At 38.4% G+C, this 21,027-nt stretch overlaps 1 protein-coding gene across 26 annotated transcripts; it reads left to right on the plus strand.

Annotated features, from left to right (window-relative positions):
- The first annotated feature begins 2,585 nt into the window (after nt 1–2,585).
- Nucleotides 2,586–20,633, plus strand: lrrfip2 (leucine rich repeat (in FLII) interacting protein 2). Of its 26 annotated transcripts, XM_067526319.1 has the most exons (27): nt 2,586–2,783; nt 4,016–4,200; nt 8,827–8,913; nt 9,328–9,387; nt 10,026–10,085; nt 10,227–10,265; nt 10,500–10,571; nt 11,360–11,407; nt 11,505–11,567; nt 11,829–11,918; nt 12,457–12,513; nt 12,903–12,956; nt 13,087–13,143; nt 13,656–13,727; nt 14,020–14,133; nt 14,527–14,568; nt 15,164–15,295; nt 15,713–15,784; nt 16,614–16,784; nt 16,889–16,981; nt 17,317–17,409; nt 18,094–18,195; nt 18,808–18,940; nt 19,197–19,367; nt 19,486–19,565; nt 19,646–19,750; nt 19,840–20,633. In XM_067526319.1, the coding sequence occupies exons 2-27, from the start codon at nt 4,111–4,113 to the stop codon at nt 19,948–19,950; spliced, it is 2,268 nt and encodes a 755-aa protein (XP_067382420.1). In that variant the 5' UTR covers nt 2,586–2,783; nt 4,016–4,110; the 3' UTR covers nt 19,951–20,633. The 26 variants fall into 26 exon arrangements, with proteins under 26 accessions (XP_067382420.1, XP_067382365.1, XP_067382411.1 ...); XM_067526264.1 differs by having other exon boundaries at nt 10,026–10,265; XM_067526360.1 differs by lacking the exon at nt 10,500–10,571 and having other exon boundaries at nt 2,587–2,783.
- The last annotated feature ends 394 nt before the right edge of the window (nt 20,634–21,027 follow it).

Raw genomic sequence — 21,027 nt, forward strand, 5'->3', positions numbered from 1 at the left:
AGTGAAACAGTTGGGAAGAACAAAAATTACTATAGAGAAAGATAGGAAGTCATTTTGAGGTATGGTGCAGCTGAGTGCATGCCTGACTATCCCAGGAAAACAACCAGAGTGCTTAAGTGTTTATGAGTTAAAAGGGCCATAAAACTAGGCAAACACACTGTCTGGTTGCCTTTGGGCGTTTTGTTTATCTCTGGTGCTTCCACTCACAGGTTGTCTAATAATATGCACACGTGGTTGTCTTAAATGCAGGAATGTCTTTTTATTGAAATTCAAGTCCCAAATCACCTGTTTTGTTATTATTATATATAGTCAAATCAGCTAAACAAAATTAGCTGTGTTACTGTTCCAAACAGACTTTCTTAATTTTTCTTCATTTTCACATGAAGACTATCTGTCAGCACTGTAACACAGAGAAAATGCCATAGAATTTTAATTACTATTATTACATTTTGATTAGTAGCTGCATAACTAGATCTAATTTAATTCATTGTTGTTTGTTTATATGTGATCTTCTATCATTGTGACTGTAGAAGATAGTTAATTAGGGCTAAAATGATGACTACATGGAAAGTTTACCAGGAATGGAAGCATAGAGACTGCAGGGCTGATAGTGTCTTTAGGTTAAGACTCCAGTAAACCCTGTCTGCACAGTAGCAAACAGAGGGGTGATAGGGACAAAATAGTCATTACCTTCATGTAATGAGTGAGAATAATATAGCTGTGTGTGTGTGTGTCTGTGTAGGTGTGTTTGATTGCTTGCATGTAACCTGTGTTTTGGGTGTCAGTCAGTGGTTTCCCATGCAGTTCCTGTTGGTCTGTTGCATACAAAAATATAAGATGAGGCTTATAGCTTGTACTACATCTGTTGCCAATATATGTTTTTCTGCTGCTTTGATGCATGATATTGACTATGTAAATACTAGTTAAAATGTGATTTTTAAAAGCATTCACTTTTTTAAGACTGTTCCAGTTTTGAGTCAGCATATGCATTTACATGAATTTCACACTTGCAAGTCATCATTATACGCTACTGCCCTCTTGTGAACAAAATGTAAATGGAATACACTACCACACCTTCACTGATATTTAACTTGGTTCTTTTAGCTCCAGTTTGGGTAGTACATATAAATAAATGTCATTAAATGTCACTCTGGCTTCCCTATATTAGAATATCTCTCTACTTCTAGCTGAAAAAAGCCTCCAGATGACATCACTTTGAGGAACATTCAGTTCAAATTATGTCATCTCATCGCTCATACTATGAAGTTTATAATCATGGTCAATCAACTTTTCCAGATCTCCTCCAGATTACATCATCTGAACTTTTTATGATGAAAAACTCCTCCAGATGATGTTCATCTGAACTCTTTATGATGAAAAACTCCTCCAGATGATGTTTTCTGGAAGAGTTTTTCAGCTATAAGCAGAGAAATATTTATATATATGGAAGTCAGAGGGAAGTTTAGGAGCATTAATGTACATTTACAGCCTAAACTAAAGCCATAAAAAGAAAGCTGAAAATTGATGAATTCACTTTTTAATTAAATAAAAAAATGCTATTTTTTCCTTAGATTAATGGGGGGATAAAGTACCCAAAAACTTTAAGAGGATCAATTTCCTGTAAATGCATATTTGCTATGCAACTATACTTTATATATATATTCTGGTGTAAAAGGACAAAGAAAACGAATTATACATCCAACTTAAATGCAGTATAACAATAATAATTCCACATTGACGGGGGTGACTGTGGCTCCGGAGGTAGAGCGGTCGTTTACCAATCCTACAGTTGTTGGTTCCATTCCTGGCTCCTCTGGTTACATGTCGAATTTGTCCCTGAACCCCAACTTCGTTGCTCGTGGTGAGTGTTGGCCACCTGCATAGCAGCTCGATCATTGGCGCGTAAGTGTGTGGGTGATTGTGAGTGCGAATGGGTGAATGAGAAGGAGTGTAAAGTGCAATAGGTAGAAAAGCTCTATATAAGTGCAGACCATTTAAGTAAGATTACTAATTTTACATTACAATCATAGGACAAGTTCGGTTCATAATAAGGTTGCATACTCCCTTGAGGAAAATACTTGAAAAAAAGGAAATTATACAAATTGTGTATAACCAGATTTCCCATCTGATTATTGTTCATTGACAATCGTTTTCCTAGACCAGTAACCAACATATAATTGGTCAGCATCTCTCAGTGAAAGAGTACTCCTAGTTTGGAAATGATAAACAGTTATAGATTTGAATTGAAATTTATAACAATTTATTTGAAACTCAAACCATTTATAGGTAAAAATTAAATTTTTTATTTAAAAAATAGCGTGTCATACAAAGCCTTTACCAGCAGCAATATGTTCTACATTTCATCAGGGTAATCATGCTATACCAATATTTGATTTTTTTTTTTACAAAATTTCGATTTTGAATTTCCATATTGAAAATACACTTTTATAGTTATAAAAATGTTGTACAAAACTAGTCACTCTGTGTTGAAATAATCCTGTCTCGGTCTAGATAGACGTTTAACGAGTCTGAGGGTCCGTAAATGCAGCATCACACCCACATTTTTTTCCAGCATCCGGGACCTTTGGAGCTAACCAGAGTGTGTGGAAACTGGGTAAGGAGGACAGTAGATATCGGTGGAAAAGCGGACTGGTGACAGCTGTCACTGTGGACAAAAACACTGCCAATCTGTGAAGAGACACCGAATGGCTCTTTCCTAAACCTCAAGAAGAAAAGGGACAACTTCGTGGTGCTACTGCGCGTTATTCAAAATTCTCACGAAGGTAACGTTATATTTTTGGGGTGGGAAATACGACAGGATGATCAGTGCCAGTTTGCCCTGTCTATCTCTGGAGAGTCGAGGTTGTGGCTAGCTAAGCTAACTACCCAGCTAAACGGGTCCGCTAGCTCTGGATTTTCTAGGGTGCCGAGTGTATTTGCCGCAGGAAGGACTTATCTCGATAGTTGTCATTTTTGTAACGCGTTAGCTTTAAAGGACGTACAGTAAGAATCTAGCTAAAGGACTTTGTTTTAATGAGCATTTCAGTAGGTCAGAACGCTTGTCATAACCCCCAGTTAGCTTATCAATGAGTTGGCTAACTCTGGTCAATGTTAAAGTTAGCATCATTAGCTAAAGTATATTTGTGTAACATCAGCTGTGGCCAAGTTAAGGTAGTAACCAATACTTATCAAGAATGGGCACAATATAGAAACGGTAATGTTAGCTTTTCGCTGAGTGGAAAACTGACCGAGCAAACGTCATAAATGTTTCAGCAACTTAACGTGTGTTCACGTTATTTGTAGTTGGTTGATTCACTTCAGATAACAATAACTTAAGTTCTCATCTTATCATTTGTTTACGTCATTATCTGAATTGATTTTTTTTGCCGGTCAGACATTCTCAGGTGGTCAGACTGGGCTTGATGAAGTTTGGATCTAGCGTTAACGTTATGTTGTTCATCAGGGTCAACGACCATCGCTTGGGTCCTCTGACAAATCCCGGTGCTAAACTAGGCGTTTTCCCCCTTGTGTGCACCAGTCATCCGCAGAACGATTTGTCAACGTGACCTCTTAACTTTGATATTAATGGAGTTCCATCAAATTAGTTGTGTTGTGCTGGCCATTAGGAAGACTAAGGCAAAAGTAATTAGTAAACAATCTGGACTTCAGATCAATATTCAAGTTATTTTTCATCATATTTTTCTTATGAAGAAATGTGTTGCAATCATATATGGAGTGTTTGTGGTTTAAAATGTTTAATAGACGTACTTGCCCCTAACAAACTGGTTCATGTAGCCAAAACTTAATATCCAAAGCTCTTGAAGGTGGCATATATGAGTGACTGAAGATAAGCAGTGTATGGATGTATGGATTGCTAGGGAGACTGAAGTCCATAAAACCATAGATAATAAAATGTAATTACATGAGACATGCATATACCAGAATATTAAAGCATCTGGCTTAGCTTACTGACCTGTTGAAGTACGATTCTTCTACCTCTTCTTTTTTCCTCTAGGTACTTGTACATATTTTTTTTGTTTGTTTGTTTTTTGTTTTTTTTTTTAAACTGGCCTTACACATCATTGGTGGGACAGCAGTTCCAGAGACAACATGGGGACCCAAGGTTCTGGTAGAAAGCGTGCCCCACTGAAAGATCGGTTCTCAGCAGAGGATGAGGCCTTGAGTAGCATTGCTAGGGAGGTAAGTTCGTACACTATGATGTTTATCTGTTTTTAAAGCACACTGGGTTAAACTTGTATTATAGTCCCCCTACATTTCTCCATCCATGCATTGCCAAATCTATGTTAATAGGATTTTATCCAGCTCAAATTTCATTGTTTGTAATCTAGATAATGGGCTTTTCAGTGGTAGGTGGAGAATTGATTTGTCATTCTTAAATGTTGTTCATTTGTCATCACAGTAGCATAACATTTTAAAATAAAACAAACATGAGTAGACCATTGAAACCATTACCAGCTCTCATGATGGTCTGACAGTGGCTGAAAGAGAGGCCTTAACTGTGTCATTGCCATTGTTAAAACCAAAGTTAATAGTTGAACCATCTTTCTAATTATCCTACTTTGAGAGATAATGGAAAGAATCAACAGAAATATATATTTTTACCCCTTCTAAAGTTAATTTTGGCAGAACTATCAGGCAGTTAAGGATTTGTTGTAATTATTATGAAAAAATTACTACTACCTTTAAAAAAACAGATTTTGATATTTCAGCATTTACTTAGAAAACTTTATTTCTACAAACACAATACTAAGAAATGGAGCAGACTTAGTAAAAATGAGGTGTCAGAGAGTACAATCAATCTAACATTAGATAGAAGTAAATTTTGAATTAGAGACTTGTTGCTTTGATAGCAACTCGCGAGGGTTTGTAAGACAGATGTGTTAAATCAGCCACAATCAGCCAGACTCAACTTTAGTATTAGATTTATATTTTAATGTGCTAGATTTGTCATATTTCTTAAAGAATTGTCTAGTTAACACCCAGTAGTCTTAGTCAATGAGGTTAGAGGGTTGCTTACAGATTTATCTGTTTAGTGCCCAGTAGGTAAGTGAATGAGAGTCAGGGCCTCAGTCAATTGGCTGTGCCAATAATAATGTCTATTTGAAGTGTGTTGGATTTGGCATGATCAAGTCTTGCTGGTCAATGTATGTTTTAGCCTAAGCAAATCGAGAGAGCTGCTTTGCACTACAGAGAGGCAGACCTGACTTGTAGTGTTTTTGTTTGGGGAGGAAAAATACGGGTAGAGAAGAAAAGCTGCCTGGCCTGTAACGACATGCCCAGGGATTATTACATTTTTTTCCAAAGTTGGGCTTCCATTCCTCTGCCTTTTCTTAGAATTGAGTGGCTATAACATGAAATGCTAATATGGTTTTTCAGAGTTCAAAGTTTTTGTCATAGAAAAAATAGACACATAGCGTGATGGTTTGCAGTCAAGCCAAAAGATTTCATGCTTTTCTGGGTACACACTTAAGAGTGGAAAAAATCTTTTTACATATATTTTCCTTGATCCACTAAAAATGCTTCATCTGTGCTGTGCAGTACCTCATTCTTGGGCACTAAGCACAAAGCTCCATTTGCTCTTTATAGTCATGCAGGCCGGTCATAGAAACATGAGTCATCTGACCCTCCCAGTTAGGTCCTAAATCTGAATCTCTTCGTGAAGTGAATCAGAGATTGGGTCAGCTGTGCAGGGTGTTCAAGGGGTCAGTGTTAAACATGTTGCACACACAAACAAATCTTCAAAACATTGCTCAAAACATTTGCCTCGTGTTGGCTGTGTCTGCTTAGGGAAAGTTACAGCCTTTCTGTCTGCACTTGGCACTCATCACTGCTGAGAGCAAATTTGAGCCTGCGTCGTCACCAGCCTCTTGCATTACTGGGCAGTCAGTAATTTTGAATACTAGTTGCTTGCTTACAAATCTGACACTCTCCAAGTTTTAGAACTGGGTGATCATCTCATACCTGTTGTCTAAGTTTAGGATCTAAGGGAGCTATTGGTTGCTTGAACAAGGCAATCATTGACTTCCTCAGTCTACAGTACAGAGGGAGTGTATTTGTTTGGAAGCTATAGTTCATAGTCCATATAATTGCAATTGAGCTATCAACATTTTACACTTTCTCTTTTAACCTGCAGTTAGAAGAATGTTTAGGCTGCAGAGAGCATGTACATATTACAGTGTATGTTAAAAGCCAGTGGACTCCAGGTACTGTTACCATGTGTAGTTGGTAAACCCGAGGTTATTGCTAAATTTTAGGCATGTACATATTGATCTGAAAGTATTCTGTTTCAAGCTGTATTTACAGCATTATCAGATCGTTTCATTTACCATATGTATTGACAGTTTATTTTTTGAAATGAACTGTAATGAAATGGTGTTGGATTGAGATAGTAAATGAAATAATCACAGAAATTTGACTTGATATGCTGTACCACATTTACTAGTTATTGTTTTAATTCATTATTTTTAATTATTTGTTTGTTTTTTATTATGATAGATTTTCATAACTACTACAATAACTGTGGCATTATTTGATTTCTATCACATTCTCAGTGACTCTGAGTGCTCCAGGTGTTCTCATGGTGGATTACTGGACTCTCATTAACCAAATTATTGGAGGTGTGTTTGATGGTGAACTTCTGCTGCTCAGATTACCCTCTTACACATAATGTGGCTGCCCAAGAAATGGGGACTGGTGGGTGAAGCTATAGATAGGACAGAGACAGAGAGCTCAGCTGTGCTTCTGTGCAGGTCATACTGTCGGACGGCTCAACAGGTGCAGAGGACAGAGCCAGCTGTCTCTCTTTCCTATTTGCTGTCCCTCCTTGTCCATTTACAACTTTACTTGCTCTCTGCACTTTAATATTTCAGTTTGACCAATTAAACTCCAAAGTCGCAAAGAGAAACAATACTAAATGGTTAACAACAGTGTCCCACACAAGCATTTATATTTGCAAGATAATGTTCAACCATTAATGCTCTTGGGTTTTGGTTTCGTTTTCATGCAGTTTTGTAAACATTACATGTAAAACATACATACAAACATATTCACACACTTTTCTGGTTATATATAATAGTTTTGTGTAATAGCTAGAAATTTATAGATTTAATTTTTGGTGTCTGCTCAGCATTAATATACAACAGTTTTCAGTTCAGGCTATCATTGAGACAGAGATAGCCCATATAGGCCTTCCATTCTGACTATGCAGATAAGAAATTGCTGGAACGCTGACAGTGTTTGTCTGCAGTGAGATACTGAACACACCATGCACAGTATTTATGGACTGTCTTTTAGTTGGTGATAATGGGCTCCGCTCCATGAGCAAGTGTGCCACTCTTTGTTGGTGGGATGTTTAGTTTCAGAGCATGGTGCTATGTAAACTGTAACATGAATGTAACAGAAGAATATTCTTCTCCTGTGTACTACCGCCTTAGGTTATAGGATTGTCTAAATGACCCCTTCTCTGCTGTCCATCACTTTATAAAAGTCCTGTTCATATTGAGACTCTGTTGGGAGCAAATTATGTTTCTTCGCTTTACCCTAGAGGAGGGTTTTTTAGGTTTAGTTTAGTTTAGACCTGTTTGTGATTCATAAGGTTCAACTGTTTGAATACAGCAAAATTACTTCCATGTTTAGTGCCTGAGCAGAACCACAATATGGTGACTCACTCGTTTTTTCTTGATACTGTACTTCTCTGTCAGTTTGTTTGTTCTTTGTTGGTATCCCCCATACAAAGGCTTTAAATTAGACCCCCTGAAACTGATGGTTAGCACATGTTGGGGATGAGGTATTCCTAGTACTCATTATGCACAGGACCCCAGGGTTCACAGAGGAAATTGGTCAGTTTGGACACACTAGTCTAAATTACTTTTTTTTTTTTTTTTTTTTTTTAATTTAGGAGTTTAAATTATCCATCCACCTGTCCATGCATTAAATTTACTAATTATTTCATTAAAGATCACAGGGGTGCTTGAGTCGACAGATAAGAAACTCATAGATGGTTCATTAAAGGTAAACATACACTATGTGCCAAAACTACTCTTTGCACTTGTTTTATCACCTAGCTAAGACAAATGCAAATTAGTTTCTGTAATTTTGTCCAACTTATTTATATCAGTGAGAGTATGATAACTAAAAGCGAGTTGTTCCAGTTCAACAGTGTCCTCTCAAAAAACCCTAAAGTTAAGTCGTCTTAATGCTAAATGAATGCCTTTTAAGAAAAACTTTTCTAGGGGTTGTATGTATGTATGTATGTATATTTATAAGGTGTACCTATTCACTGGCAGCTGAGTATACATATACCAATTGTGTACTACTGTGTCTCCTTACTTAACATCCAGCAATATGATTACAACATTGTTTAATACTGGAGTAGGTTTTTATATATGGGACACCATTTTCTGATGTTGCACATAGCTATAATTTGTATATCTCGGAAAAGAAAGCAGTTTTTGTTTTGTCTTTTGTCTTCTTTTTTTAAAGAACTTTCTAATTTCTTTTTATGTCTGGTAAATAAATCACAGTGTTGTCATTTTTAATTTGTGCTGCACAACCATAAACCATAAAGGCAAACTCATCATCAAAGGCTTGGTTAATTTGATTTGTGCTAGGGAAAGAAGCTGCATGCCCTTAAGGCTTGACAGCTGTGAAGAAGGGAACTAAAGCCATGTGTAAATCTCCCAGTATCTCCTCTCTTTAACAGGAAGTGTATGGCTTGATTATCCAGATTTGTAAATTATACTGTGGTGTGCTTGTTTTTCTCCCCCCCTCTTGTATTAATAAATATGTTCATGTTGTGTCTCACAGGCGGAGGCGAGGCTGGCAGCAAAAAGGGCAGCACGGGCAGAAGCCAGGGATATTCGAATGAGGGAACTTGAACGCCAACAGAAAGAGGTATATAACACTAAATGCACCTAACTGTCAAAGGTGCACTGTTACCATTTTACAACCTCAGCTCATATCTTCACAGAATAAATGTTGACATTTCCTCCCCAATGTTTTTATTTTTACATGGCCTATTAATAACAATAACTTCCTCAGTCTCTATAACCTATTCATCCTTATCCATAGATGCTGGTGCAGAAGAAACTCTGGTCTATTTGAAATGTTTACCTTAACCTGTCAGTTTGTATGGAAAAATATACCCACAGATACCACACATTAAAAAAAAAAAACGAGTACAGAATGTCCACAGATGAAACCAAAAGTTCTATTTCAGTTGCGCATGTCGCCCAGTTTTTACATTTCAGCAGTTTTGAGTCAAAGTATGATTGTATGTTTTTCCTGGCATTTCCTTCCTCTATCCAGCTCTCTTACCACTCATCCAGCAGTAGTAACAGAAAATGGGGTCAGATTCACCAATGGATGGTAGGCGAGAGAGAGAGTGTTGTAGCCTCTCACTCCACTAATACAGCCTGGTGTGTGGGATTGATCCCCAGTCAACCCTGACCATTTAGCTGCACTTCACTCATAAACTACACTGTACCTCATTGCGGAACTATGCCTTAACAGTGTATTTGCTTTGGAGACACCGTAATCTGTGACTGTGTGTATTTGTAGAGCAGGCTTTGGCCTTTGACTTTATTTAGGGCGGGTGACTGCATGCAGGAAGGTGGCTTGGAGGTTTAGCCATATTCCAAACTCCCGCTACCTCAGAAAGGGTGAACTTAATGAATAGTTTTGAATGATTGAAATTCACTTTTGCATGGAATACATCTGTATGTATGTTGGTTTATTTAAACAGTAAAAAGTAATCATTTTGTTAAATTGCCTTTTTTTAGAACAGTTGAGACAAAAACTTGCAGCCTTTAACAACTTTTAATGTTGTTGTGCTAAAGGATAACATTTATAAATGTCTGACATCCATTTGGTTTTAAACTTTGTGTCAGAAATCTTGCATGGTTTTGTTTTAGTATAGTTGAGCATTGCAGTGATCTTATTCACCCCTGTGATTGAGCCTCTCTACTCTCACTGTATAATTCTTACCAATTTTCCTGTGACTCTAGGCTGACACAGAAAAAGCCAGAGGTTCTAGTAGTAGTAGAGCCAGCAGCCGCCATCGTCGGGTCTGTATCTCCCCCTCTTACTTTCTCTTTGTCTGTCTGTATTTCCTTTCTTCTTTCTGCTTTAATCCTTCAGTTAATCTCACCTCACTCATGTTCCTCTCTGTCTGGTTTTCTGCTGTGACTCTGTTTCCACATCAACAGGGGCTGGATGATGATGTCATGTCAGTCCGCAGCTACAGGGTGCGTACATAATATGGAAGTTGTATTGAGACCTTGCTCTCATAGGGTCACATTAATGTGTGAAAGCCATTGTTCTTGTCAAGAAAGAACTTGTAAAACAAATTCATTTAAGCAAAATGCATAATAGACTAGAGTTCATGCCTGTTAAACAAAGTATGCTTTTCTTCTTTTAGAGCAGATCTATCTTAATATTTGCCTTTTTCTGTTATTTATTTTTAATTTTTTCACTTTAAGTCAACGTCCTCAGCAATACGTGACTTGGATTCTAGTAAAATTCGATCCAGCTCCCGCAGAAAGGATGCCTTGGTGCGTTGTGTATGCATGTACTTATATACAGCATATTAGATATTTGTGTGGAGTTTGCTAAACACCTGGATTCTCATCATGTAACCAGAGTTTAGGTCTAGCTAACTTTAAAGAATTAATTTCTATTCCAAAGGATGGGATTGATGTTAACTAGCGGTTTTCACGTTGAGGATTTTCTTGAAATATCTGTCTGTCTCTTGTTTTTGGCTCAGTATCTGAGAATATGATATGACTGATTAGATTACACCTGGAAGAAGACTGCAGGAGGCCACTGTTTTACTTTCTTTTCCACTTTGAATTTCAACCTGTACCATCCTTTAACTGTGTAACTATGGGATTCTGATGACTCTTAAATTGGATTTTTAGCATTTTGCCAACATTTCAACTTTTTTTTAACCTTCTAAATTTAGACACACAGGGTGTTTTAAACTTGATTGCATATGGAATAAAATGACTAATTGCCTGCATTTGTAATGTTTGATACATGTACTTATTTATCATTTGCTTGACATTGCAATTTCAACAATGCATTTTCTTCACTTTGTAACATCACACAAGCACTGTAATCGTCAGTGCCAGTGACTGATTTTGTTCTCTCACTCTGACCTTGGCAAGGGTGTATGGAGAAATGGTTTGCATTGTCTGTTGGCATGTTGGATTAAATAATCTTCTAAACAAATAAGATGCTGTCAGTGAGACAAAAGACAGCAAGACCTAACAGCCCCCTAATGGGTTCTCAAATGTTCTTCTTCTGATCATAATTCCTCTGACTCCTGTTCTCCCGTCAGTCTGATGGCCTCTCCACTAGCTCCATCCTCAAGAGTTCCCGCTCTACTGTATGTAACTGTGTTTATAGTCCATTTATTTCTGTGCCTTTTTTTTAGTCCTTTGTCTCATTTGAGCTTTTGTGACACTTTTTTCATGGCTGGATAGAGTTCTGTATACAATGATCTACATGGCCATAAAAAGTCTTCATCCTCGAAGAAGGACCTGCTGGTCAGTGTACTCTCATTGTTGGCATCTTTGTAGCAGCTTCAAGCATAGAGACAATCTAGACTAGTGGAATAGTGGCTTGCAGTGGCAGTTTTATATTTAGCAGCTTTAGCCTTATTACATTTTGTGTTAATTTCCTTTCTTGCAAAGATGTTGGCTAGACAGTGTTAAATGTGTCTTAAATAGACATTGGTCTAACACTTGAGGATAAAATTTGTTGTGTCAGTGTTTATTTGAGATCCTATTATGTTGCTAACATTCCAGACAGGATTGTACCATGATCAGAGGAACTACACCAGCCTGACGAAGACCAAACCACCTCCTCCGCCCTCCGCTTCAACCTATCAGCCTCGGGTTGGTCCTCCTCTTAATGCCCCACAACTTTTAGCTATTTTATTCGCAGGCTGATTTTTAAAAGATACTCAGTGAAACTAGAAATGAGTTGAAGCAGTAACTTCCTGTCTGCAAGGTTGTTTTTGTAAAGCAAACATAATTTATAACTGCAGTGAGGGAAATTGTGTATTACAAAAGCATCAAAGCAAAGAGAGAAATGTGTTTTTATAGCTGGTGTAGCTGATATTCCCTTGCATACCATATCTGTGTCTCCTCTAAAACAGTTTGTGTGATCATTTGAATTCATGTAAATTACTGGCTTACTGGCAAAGGCGGTGCTCCTCCAGTATTAAAACAGTCGGCAGGGACAATCACCTCACCTCACCTGACATCTTCACTCTACACTTCAGGCTGAAGGCCTTAAATGTTACTGATTCAGCAAAACATTTACCCTATTCCACTTACTGCAGCTCTTTTGTTCTTACATTCTCTACCTTACATTACAAGTCTGACTTTCCTCTGTCACGTAACTCTTCCCTGCTCCTTTCCTCTCTGACAGGCCACCAGTTCCTCATCCTCCACCATAGGCACGGGGCTATCTCGCAGCTACAGCATGGTCAGTTTCTGTCCAGTGTGTGGTCAGCAGCCCTTCGCTTGCCTTTGTTTACACTCAAAAGCAAATTTCCCTTTTCTGTGGCTACAAACATTTATGTTACCCAGGGTGGTTAGGGCGGCTTATATTTAGCTTCTGGACACTGAGCACTTGGTGGTGGCAGGAGATTTGTGCTTAAGTTAGATAAGGCAGAAGTTTATCTGAAGCCAAGGCCTTTGTTGTAGAACACAGAAACACTTGGCCTTCTTGATGTTGGAAATACAGGGTGTTTCTGTGGACTGCGTAATCCAGAGAAAGTTACTCTATTCAACCTACTTAGCTAGTCTGTCAAGGTTTTCTGTTCCCTTTCGTGTTTTGCTGAGCCCTGCATTGTCTCCCACATGTACCCTCAGGCATCTATTTATGATGACACTGGTCTTTGCGGCTCGGGCTACAGTTCAAAAGCTGTAAGTCTTTCAAATGCTTGTCAAACAGTGTTTCAGCAATGTCACCACCACAGCAGCATACTCCTCTACTATGGCATGCTGTCTATCTTCATATTGATCCTGTGTCCTGTCTTCCTCCAATCACCCACAGCCCTCTGAATACAGCTGGTACTCCTCTGGAGCCAGCTCCACTCACAGCAGTCCTGTGGTGAGCACCTTTAAACCACCGCTAACTTGCATGATGTCAGCTAACAGAAACACAGATGGCAACTCCTAAGAGGTTACCCCCTTCCCCCTTACAACGTCAGACCTGACTGTTCTCAGTGGCAAAGTTGATTGCTCATACCAAAATGGCTGCAGCTTGCTTTAGGGAATGGTGTCTATGATTTTCATTAAACAGCGTGAATTAGGAACGTTTTGTGCTGTGCAGGCTAAAAAGTTGTACCAAGGTTGTCATAATTGAGTCCTCTCCAGTTGATGCTTTTGACAAAAATATTTTAGTTGCATGAATTGGCGATACTTATACAATTCAGTTACATTTAGTGGAGTGATCCAGGTATCTGTTTAATATTGAAACTACTACTGGTTGTTGAGTGAAAGTTGTTTAAAGAGCGTGTGTGTGTGAAAGCCTTGGGCATGCAGCCATTACCCATCAGCCACTACTTCGCCTCTTCAACATGTGCGTTTGTGTGTGTTTTTATGTGTGGGTTTTCCTCTCAGAATTCTTCAGATGATGACACTGTCAGCAGCGTGTCCCGGGAACACTTCAACAGAGGACGCAGGGACAGTGTGGTGAGCTGTAGGGGGCTAGGCTGTACAAAATCTAAACTGATTGTTGTGTTGCAGTAGTTGATGCTCTTGTAAAGCTTTTTCATCTTTTTCTTTTTATGTATTGTTTTAGGTCAGAGCATCAGATACCTGACATTAAGTTTTAACGCCTAGAGTAACTGACTGGATATATCATTGTTCTCCTTCTGATCTTTTCCTCTCTTGAAATTTATCATTTTTAACCTTTGCCTCTGTCTCAATCCTCTTCATTGTGTGCGCGCGTGTGTGTGTTTGTGTGTGTGTTTGTTATAAGCAGTCATCTGACTTCTCAGATATTAGTGAGTCGGCTGCTGATTATTTCAGCCGCTCCAACCGAAGGGGCAGTATTGTGTCTGACCTTGATGATTTGAGCATTCCAGATCTGGACACTGTAAGTGGCTAAACTAAGCTCATAACAGTGTGCTGGATAATGCAGTGCTGCACCAGAGATGGGTGACTGACTGTGCATGATTAAAAATAACTTGGTTTCTATTTTATTTTATCCATGATTGTTGGTAGATGAAGTGGGTGTGACTGCAGTGCGGCAGTGTGTAGCAGCATGGACTTAAAACAGATCTTTTTTTCTTATAAATGGTTATCATTGTTGCATGTTGTTGTCAACTTTATGATCTGTAAAAATGCTGAACTTATAGCTGATTCATGTTAACTCATGGACTAACTGATTTACAGATAAGGAAACCACTCCCAGCATGATCACTCAAGATGTGTTATCTGAAAATAGTCTGTATCTTCCTTTCTAATATTTCTACCCTTTTTTTTTCAGCTGGATGAAAAATGTGACAAGCAGTATTCAGATTTTAGTCGGGTAAGTTTGCTATTGTTTTGCCTTCTTTATTTTTTTTAATTTACGAAACCCCACTAAGCACTAAATAGTGGTTTTTTTGTTTGTTTGTTTGTTTATTTTTTGATTAAAAATAAAGAGTTCATTCCTACGTTTTAGAAGTCAGTAGCTCCATATTGGGCCCACTGAAGCAGATTTCCTCAAGAATGTAACTACAGCCCAGGGCTATGTGGAGACCACAGTAACATAGGACAAATAGTATCTTCTAGCTAAGCCTTTGCTTCATTTCCCTGCATCACAAAGTGAATGAGATTTAAATATGACATGAATAGTTACCAGTGCTTGATCCTGCATGATACTTCTGACATGATCCTAATCAATAGTAAAAACCTATGCTGACCGGAAATAAGTTGATGGTAGTTAAGGTTTTGCTGTTACACAGTAACAGCAAAACCTTAACTGTGAAGTGTATTCTGGCTTTTACATGCTGCCTGTAGTGATTGTGAGCTAGTTTGTCAGATTTCAAAAATCCATCTGAGTATCAGTGACAGTGTTCTGTTTTGTTTTTGTTCGTTTTTTTCCTCCTCTGACTGGAGTTCTCTGGCACTTTGTTTTTTAGCCGTCTTCCCGTGGTGCCACCCCAGGTCTCTCAGCAGCCACTCTGGCTTCACTGGGTGGCACCTCGTCACGACGGGGCAGCACAGACACTGGGAGCATCTATGACCCTGACACAAGTCTGAGTGAACTTAAGGTAAAGTGCACAATACACACTCAGTATGACCTGTACATGCACGAATGAATACACGAATAACGTGATTGCAAATACAAACATAAAATACAATTTTACGTGTTGCTCAGCATGACATATTCATGCTTGCTTATATCAACATGTTCAATGTGTGAACTATTTATATAAAAATCTGGATCTTCTGCATATAAACCTCCCTGCTGTTCTGTCTCTGCTTTTATCCTTTATTTCTGTATTTGTGCACGGGATAACTGGATGTGACATGTGTCATGTGTACCGGTTCCTTATACTTGGCGGTCATGTGTATGCAAGCTGAACTGTCTTTGAGATGGCAGCAAGGGTGCTTTGTTATCTGCCCTTGATCCCCACTTTCTCTGTTGCCCCAGTTCACTCCAATCATTCCTTCCATCTGCTCTACAGGATATCTATGAACTAAAGGACCAGATTCAGGATGTAGAAGGGCGGTACATGCAAGGGCTTAAAGAGCTAAAGGTAGAGGGGCTTGAGCTCAAAGCATGTCTTCTCTTGTCCTCTGGGAGCAGAATGGTGTCGCTAACCCCACCCGCCCACCCCTGCCTCCCCAAATCTACTTCCCCCCCCTCCCCTGCTTAACACTATAGCTGTATTTTATATCCTTAGTAATGAGCCTTTCTGTTTTGCATGATCTCCCTCACTTCTTGTTTTGATCCAACTCAGTGGTTGTGGTCTGAAATAAAGACGCTCCTACAATTCAGTAGGTTCCAAATAGTAAAGTAATAAGCTCCACCTGCTGACAGATAACAGTAATACTTTCGATTTGAGGCTCCATTTCCACCCTGGTTTTCCAAAGTTTTAGATGGTGCTGTGATTTGGCTTCCCATTCTCTTAGTAAAAACACTGTATGTTTTATTGACGAGAGTAGTTTAGTTTACTAACCAACCCAACTCCTGACTTGGTCCTGATAGAGTTGGATACAGCCAATGTACTTTGCTAGATTAGTTTTCTTCCTACTTGTTTCCTGGTTTACATGTAGTTCTTTCATATAACCTTTATACACTATTGCCTTGTTGTATTTTTGAAAGGGATTCAAACCCTTCTGATTAATTGCATATCAAATATTAGGCCTAAAGTGCTTAAAATAAAAAAATAAAAAACACAAAGGATGATGGAGAATGGGGAAATGCCTTTACTTAAAGTTATATTTAGAAATTTTAGAAGTGTGTTGTATGTTTGCTGTGTTAAGACGCAAATAGTTTTTATACCAGAGCCCACCTGCTGCATGTATGTAGGTAAGTTGTCGTTTCGTTTACTCAGTTTATTAACATACTCCCCCCATCATCAGGAGTCACTTGCAGAAGTTGAGGAGAAGTATAAGAAAGCCATGGTATCAAATGCACAGCTGGACAATGACAAAGCTAACCTCATCTATCAAGTGGACACGCTGAAGGACGTCATAGAGGAAATGGAGGAACAAACAGCAGAGATGAAGAGGGAGCTGGAAGATAAGTCAAAGGTGAAATATCACTCAATCACAGAAGAGTCTATTTCTCGCAGGTCAATACACAAAATATTTGCATTGGAAGTGTTTTAGCTAAAAATTTTTGTCTGTGTTTACAGGAACTAGAAAGACAGAAGCACACATGTACAGTGCTGCAGCATAAACAAGAAGAACTAAAAGAGGGAATCCGCCAGAGAGATGAGCTTATAGAGGTCAGACTGCCCTTACATTAGAAATACAAACTGTTTCTGGCCAAATGCTGTCAATACCTCTAAAGAGTTGGTGCCTCTGTGCAGGCTGTAGAGGGGACTCTGTTGGTTCTGTTGGTACTAGCCTGCCTCTATGTCAATTTCTCTGTCCCTTCTGACATTCATTGTTCTGACTAAATACTATCATTATCTCCTTCTGTCATCCTTTAACTTGTTTCTGCATCTCATTATTTATGTCTATACCTTTATTTTTTCTTTTGTTTTTGTTACATTCAAATTTCCCTATTCTGTTCTTACACTGTGCTGTGTCATCTTGTTACTGTTAAACATCACTCCAGGAAAGCCAGCGAATGCAGACTAAGTTAGATGCCCTCACCAGAGAGGTGTTTGACCTTCAGGAAACGATAAACTGGAAGGACAAAAAGATTGGGGTAGGAGGTCTCATGTGTGTGCTCTGACAGAGCATGAGAGGCAACAGATGGTTGGGTTTTTCAGCCTTTTAACAACCAGGTCTTTTGCCTTTTATACTGTCTCTGCATGTTTGAGACCCTTAGGCAACAGCACATACCTAAACCCATCCCACATTCACAATTGGATTTTTGCATGTTAAAATAACAGGGTTTTCAATTTGGATTCTGTAACCTAGGCTAATTCTGTTAAAGACTGCCACTGAAATCAAAGTTTGTTCAGAACTGTGGTTTAAACTTGAAGAGTAATGTATTGCAAATATTCTAGCATGACATGCATGTTCCACCTGTGGATAAGTTCATTTGTTAGGTAGAAAAGTCAGACTTCCTAATGTTGAAAGCATCATACTTACATCTGTAGTTTTTTCAGAGGGTGCAAAAGCAGAAGAAATGACCTCTTAATAAACCCATCAGCCTGAGTACTCTGCCTCTTTTCTTAGGATTTCCCTGAAGCTGTGAGCATGTCACCATGTCCCCATCTGTTTTACTGTTTGTTTCCACACCCTTCTTGTTGGGTCAAGGTGCACAGTGCATGTTTTTGCATGGACATGTCTTACTGTTGCATGTTGGGTTGCCATGTTTGTCTAAGTCTATCCAACTTCTCTGCTTCTTCTCCTCTCTTTTGTCCTCTCCCATCTATGTGGCCAGGCTCTAGAGAGGCAGAAAGAGTACTTTGATTGCATTAGGAAAGAGAGAGATGAGCTCAGAGATGAGCTCGCTGACATCAAGGGGAAAGCTAAAGCAGGAGAGGTAGGTGCAGCAGTCCCTGAACTGAAAACAAAGTTGGATAGTTGCTGTCCAAAAAAGTGTTCTGTTCTTTTGCTTTCGGTTAGAATCCAGTTAATGCTATCAAAGATGCTACTGTATTTTTATGGGGTTTTTTTTACCTAATTTTTCCTTTTCATTTTATTTCTTTGTCACCTTTTTTAACAACTTTGCTGCTTTTTTTTGCTGGTTTTGTTGGTTACAAGTGGTTCTGCAAATGACTATACAACAGATACTTGTTGTTTTAGTAAATGCAAATGTTCACAGAACCTGTTTTATCATTGACAAGTAGGCTTTGATTTGTAACTTCATGCTTACGGTTCGTGTGAAGAAGTGTGTAGTGTGAAGTGTGAAGATAAGAACCTTCATTTTGGATACATTCTATTTTTTCATTTACTCAGTTTTTCATACACTGTGTCATGATTTTACTTTTCAAAATGCATTATGTTTTATTCTGTATCAAAACTCTGCTTATTCATTCATTGGTTGGTTGAGTTATTCATTCAGTCATATGATTGTGAACACTTGTACTATGAACTTTCTGCCAGCAAAATATGGATTTTTTTTTTCACAGTAACTGCTGTTTTCTCATAACAGAAACACGGGTTGGTCATTATTCCAGATGGTACACCAAATGGAGATGTCAACCATGAGCCTCTGTCCTCAGGGATCACTGTGGTCTCCCAGGAGGCCGCCCAGGTACTGGAGTCCGCAGGAGAAGGCCCGCTGGGTAAGTCAGAGAATGTGAATTTTATCTAGAGAAACTCTGGATCTGATTAGGTGTGCCTAAGTTGCAAGCTTGCAATAAGACACTCTTTCAACATCACAACTCAGTGATGAAAACATTCTGCTCATGTTCCTGTTGGCCAAAGCAGTGAGCATAGCAGAATATACAGCATTTCTTTTGTGAATATATCACAAAATTTTGTCTTCTTGTCAACAGAAATTTCAACAGTTAAAAGTAATATTGTTTATCTGTCTTGTAGATGTCAGGCTACGGAAGTTGGCAGAGGAAAAGGATGAACTGTTGGCTCAGATCAGGAAGCTGAAGAATCAGTTTGAGGAGGAGAGACAGAAACACTCAAAGATGGACAGTGCATACACAGATGGGGAGAGGATGGAGAATGGTACAGACTTGCACATTATTGAGATGCAGAGTAAGTTTTTTTTTTTTTTTTTTTTTTTTTCCTCTTTAGTTATCAACACAAGGATTAGTGACATAAAATTTTTTGTTGTTTTTTAGATTTTTAAACTCTTGTTTGTTTTCCTCTTTAGGAGATGCTAACAGACAGATTAGTGAATACAAATTCAAGCTTTCTAAAGCAGAACAGGAAATTGGTACAATGGAACAAAATGTAAGTGGAAAAGTAATTTCTTTTTTTAAAGAAAATAGTTGACATCAAATTAAAATAGGATACATTTGTATGTTTTCCAGATAATCAGACTTGAAGGGCAAGTGTCCCGATACAAAGCAGCAGCAGATAATGCAGAGAAAATAGAAGACGAACTTAAAGCCGAAAAACGGAAACTGCAAAGAGAGGTAAAAACACAGACTAACTCCCGGGTAACTTACACATTTTTTAGCAGAAGACAATCAGTAGGTATTACTCTACTTTGTTTCCTCCACAGTTACGCACAGCTCTGGATAAGATAGAAGAGATGGAGATGACCAATAACCACCTAGTAAAGCGCCTGGAGAAGATGAAGGCCAACAGGAATGCCCTTCTGGCACAGCAGTGAGGCTAGGCAGCATCACCCAAAAGCCCTTAAACTCGCACCTCAAACCTCTGACTGTCAGAATGCGTCTGGAGCACATTTCCATTTTCATGTATAACACTTTAAGACTTGTAGCTAACCAAAAATACTTAAAAAATAAAAAAAAAAGAAAGAAAGAAAGAAAAGATAAGAAAAAAAGATGTAGCACAGGCAAATAAACAGAACTGAGTCTGTTGGTTTGTCTGGCAAGCTGCCAGTAAGGAAATGACTCTGAAACTCAACTAATAAAACTCTAAAGTTGCTGGGAGATACATTTGAGGGAATTTCTCTAGTCACTACTTAATTTTTCAGAGCTTTCTACTACAACATGTTATCCATGAGATTTTTCTCTGGTTGGGTGCTTGGCTGTACTTCTTTTTTGGTTTTGTTTTTGATAAGTTGCATGAATGAATATGAGGCTTTTAAACTATTCAACACTCACGGCTGCTTCAGCCCTTCACCGTCCCAGGTTCCCTCACACAGTGAAGTGCCTTTTGACACTAGGAGACTTGGGGTCTGCACCTTTCAATAAAAAATATTGTTTTAACAGGTACAAAATGATGTATTTAAAAAGGTGCAGTCATTATATACAGAACCGTGTCGTCTGCAGTTTCATTAAAATATTTAAAAGATTTCTTGAAAATAAATGTGTAATTTACAGAATTGAGTACACAATCTGAAGCTTTTCTTTGCCTTATAACGTTGCAGTCTTACCATTTTAAGTTTTCCAATGATATGTCTTAATGTTTTGTTTCAGTTTTGAACTGCTGTAGCAAAAGACTAACATGTTTTTCATATTTAATATTTTGACTTAGCTTTTGTTCATCTATTACTGGGTCCCAGATTTAAAGGCAGAGTTAGGAATTCTGCAACAGCTTAAATGTAAGAAATGGTTATGTACTTAATAGGTGTTACAAAATAGTAAGAGTTTGTAAGATATTTGGAAGTGGAGGTGTGAAATTTCCTTCATGGTCAGCTCTGATCCCTCCCGCTACACCAAACTCAGACTGACGGGGGAAATGTAGAAGTAATAAAAGTTGAGCTGTGAGCTGGCACGTTTTG

The sequence above is a fragment of the Channa argus genome, chromosome 1, assembly GCF_033026475.1.
Source record: "Channa argus isolate prfri chromosome 1, Channa argus male v1.0, whole genome shotgun sequence".
In the NCBI taxonomy this organism is placed as follows: Eukaryota; Metazoa; Chordata; class Actinopteri; order Anabantiformes; family Channidae; genus Channa; species Channa argus.

Bases quoted from the DNA above. Each gene is read 5' to 3' on its own strand.
- lrrfip2 (XM_067526264.1), top strand. From the start codon at position 4,111: ATGGGGACCCAAGGTTCTGGTAGAAAGCGTGCCCCACTGAAAGATCGG. The intron at 4,201-8,826 runs GTAAGTTCGTAC...TGTGTCTCACAG, and splicing joins TGAGTAGCATTGCTAGGGAG to GCGGAGGCGAGGCTGGCAGC. The intron at 16,982-17,316 runs GTCAGACTGCCC...ACATCACTCCAG, and splicing joins AGAGAGATGAGCTTATAGAG to GAAAGCCAGCGAATGCAGAC.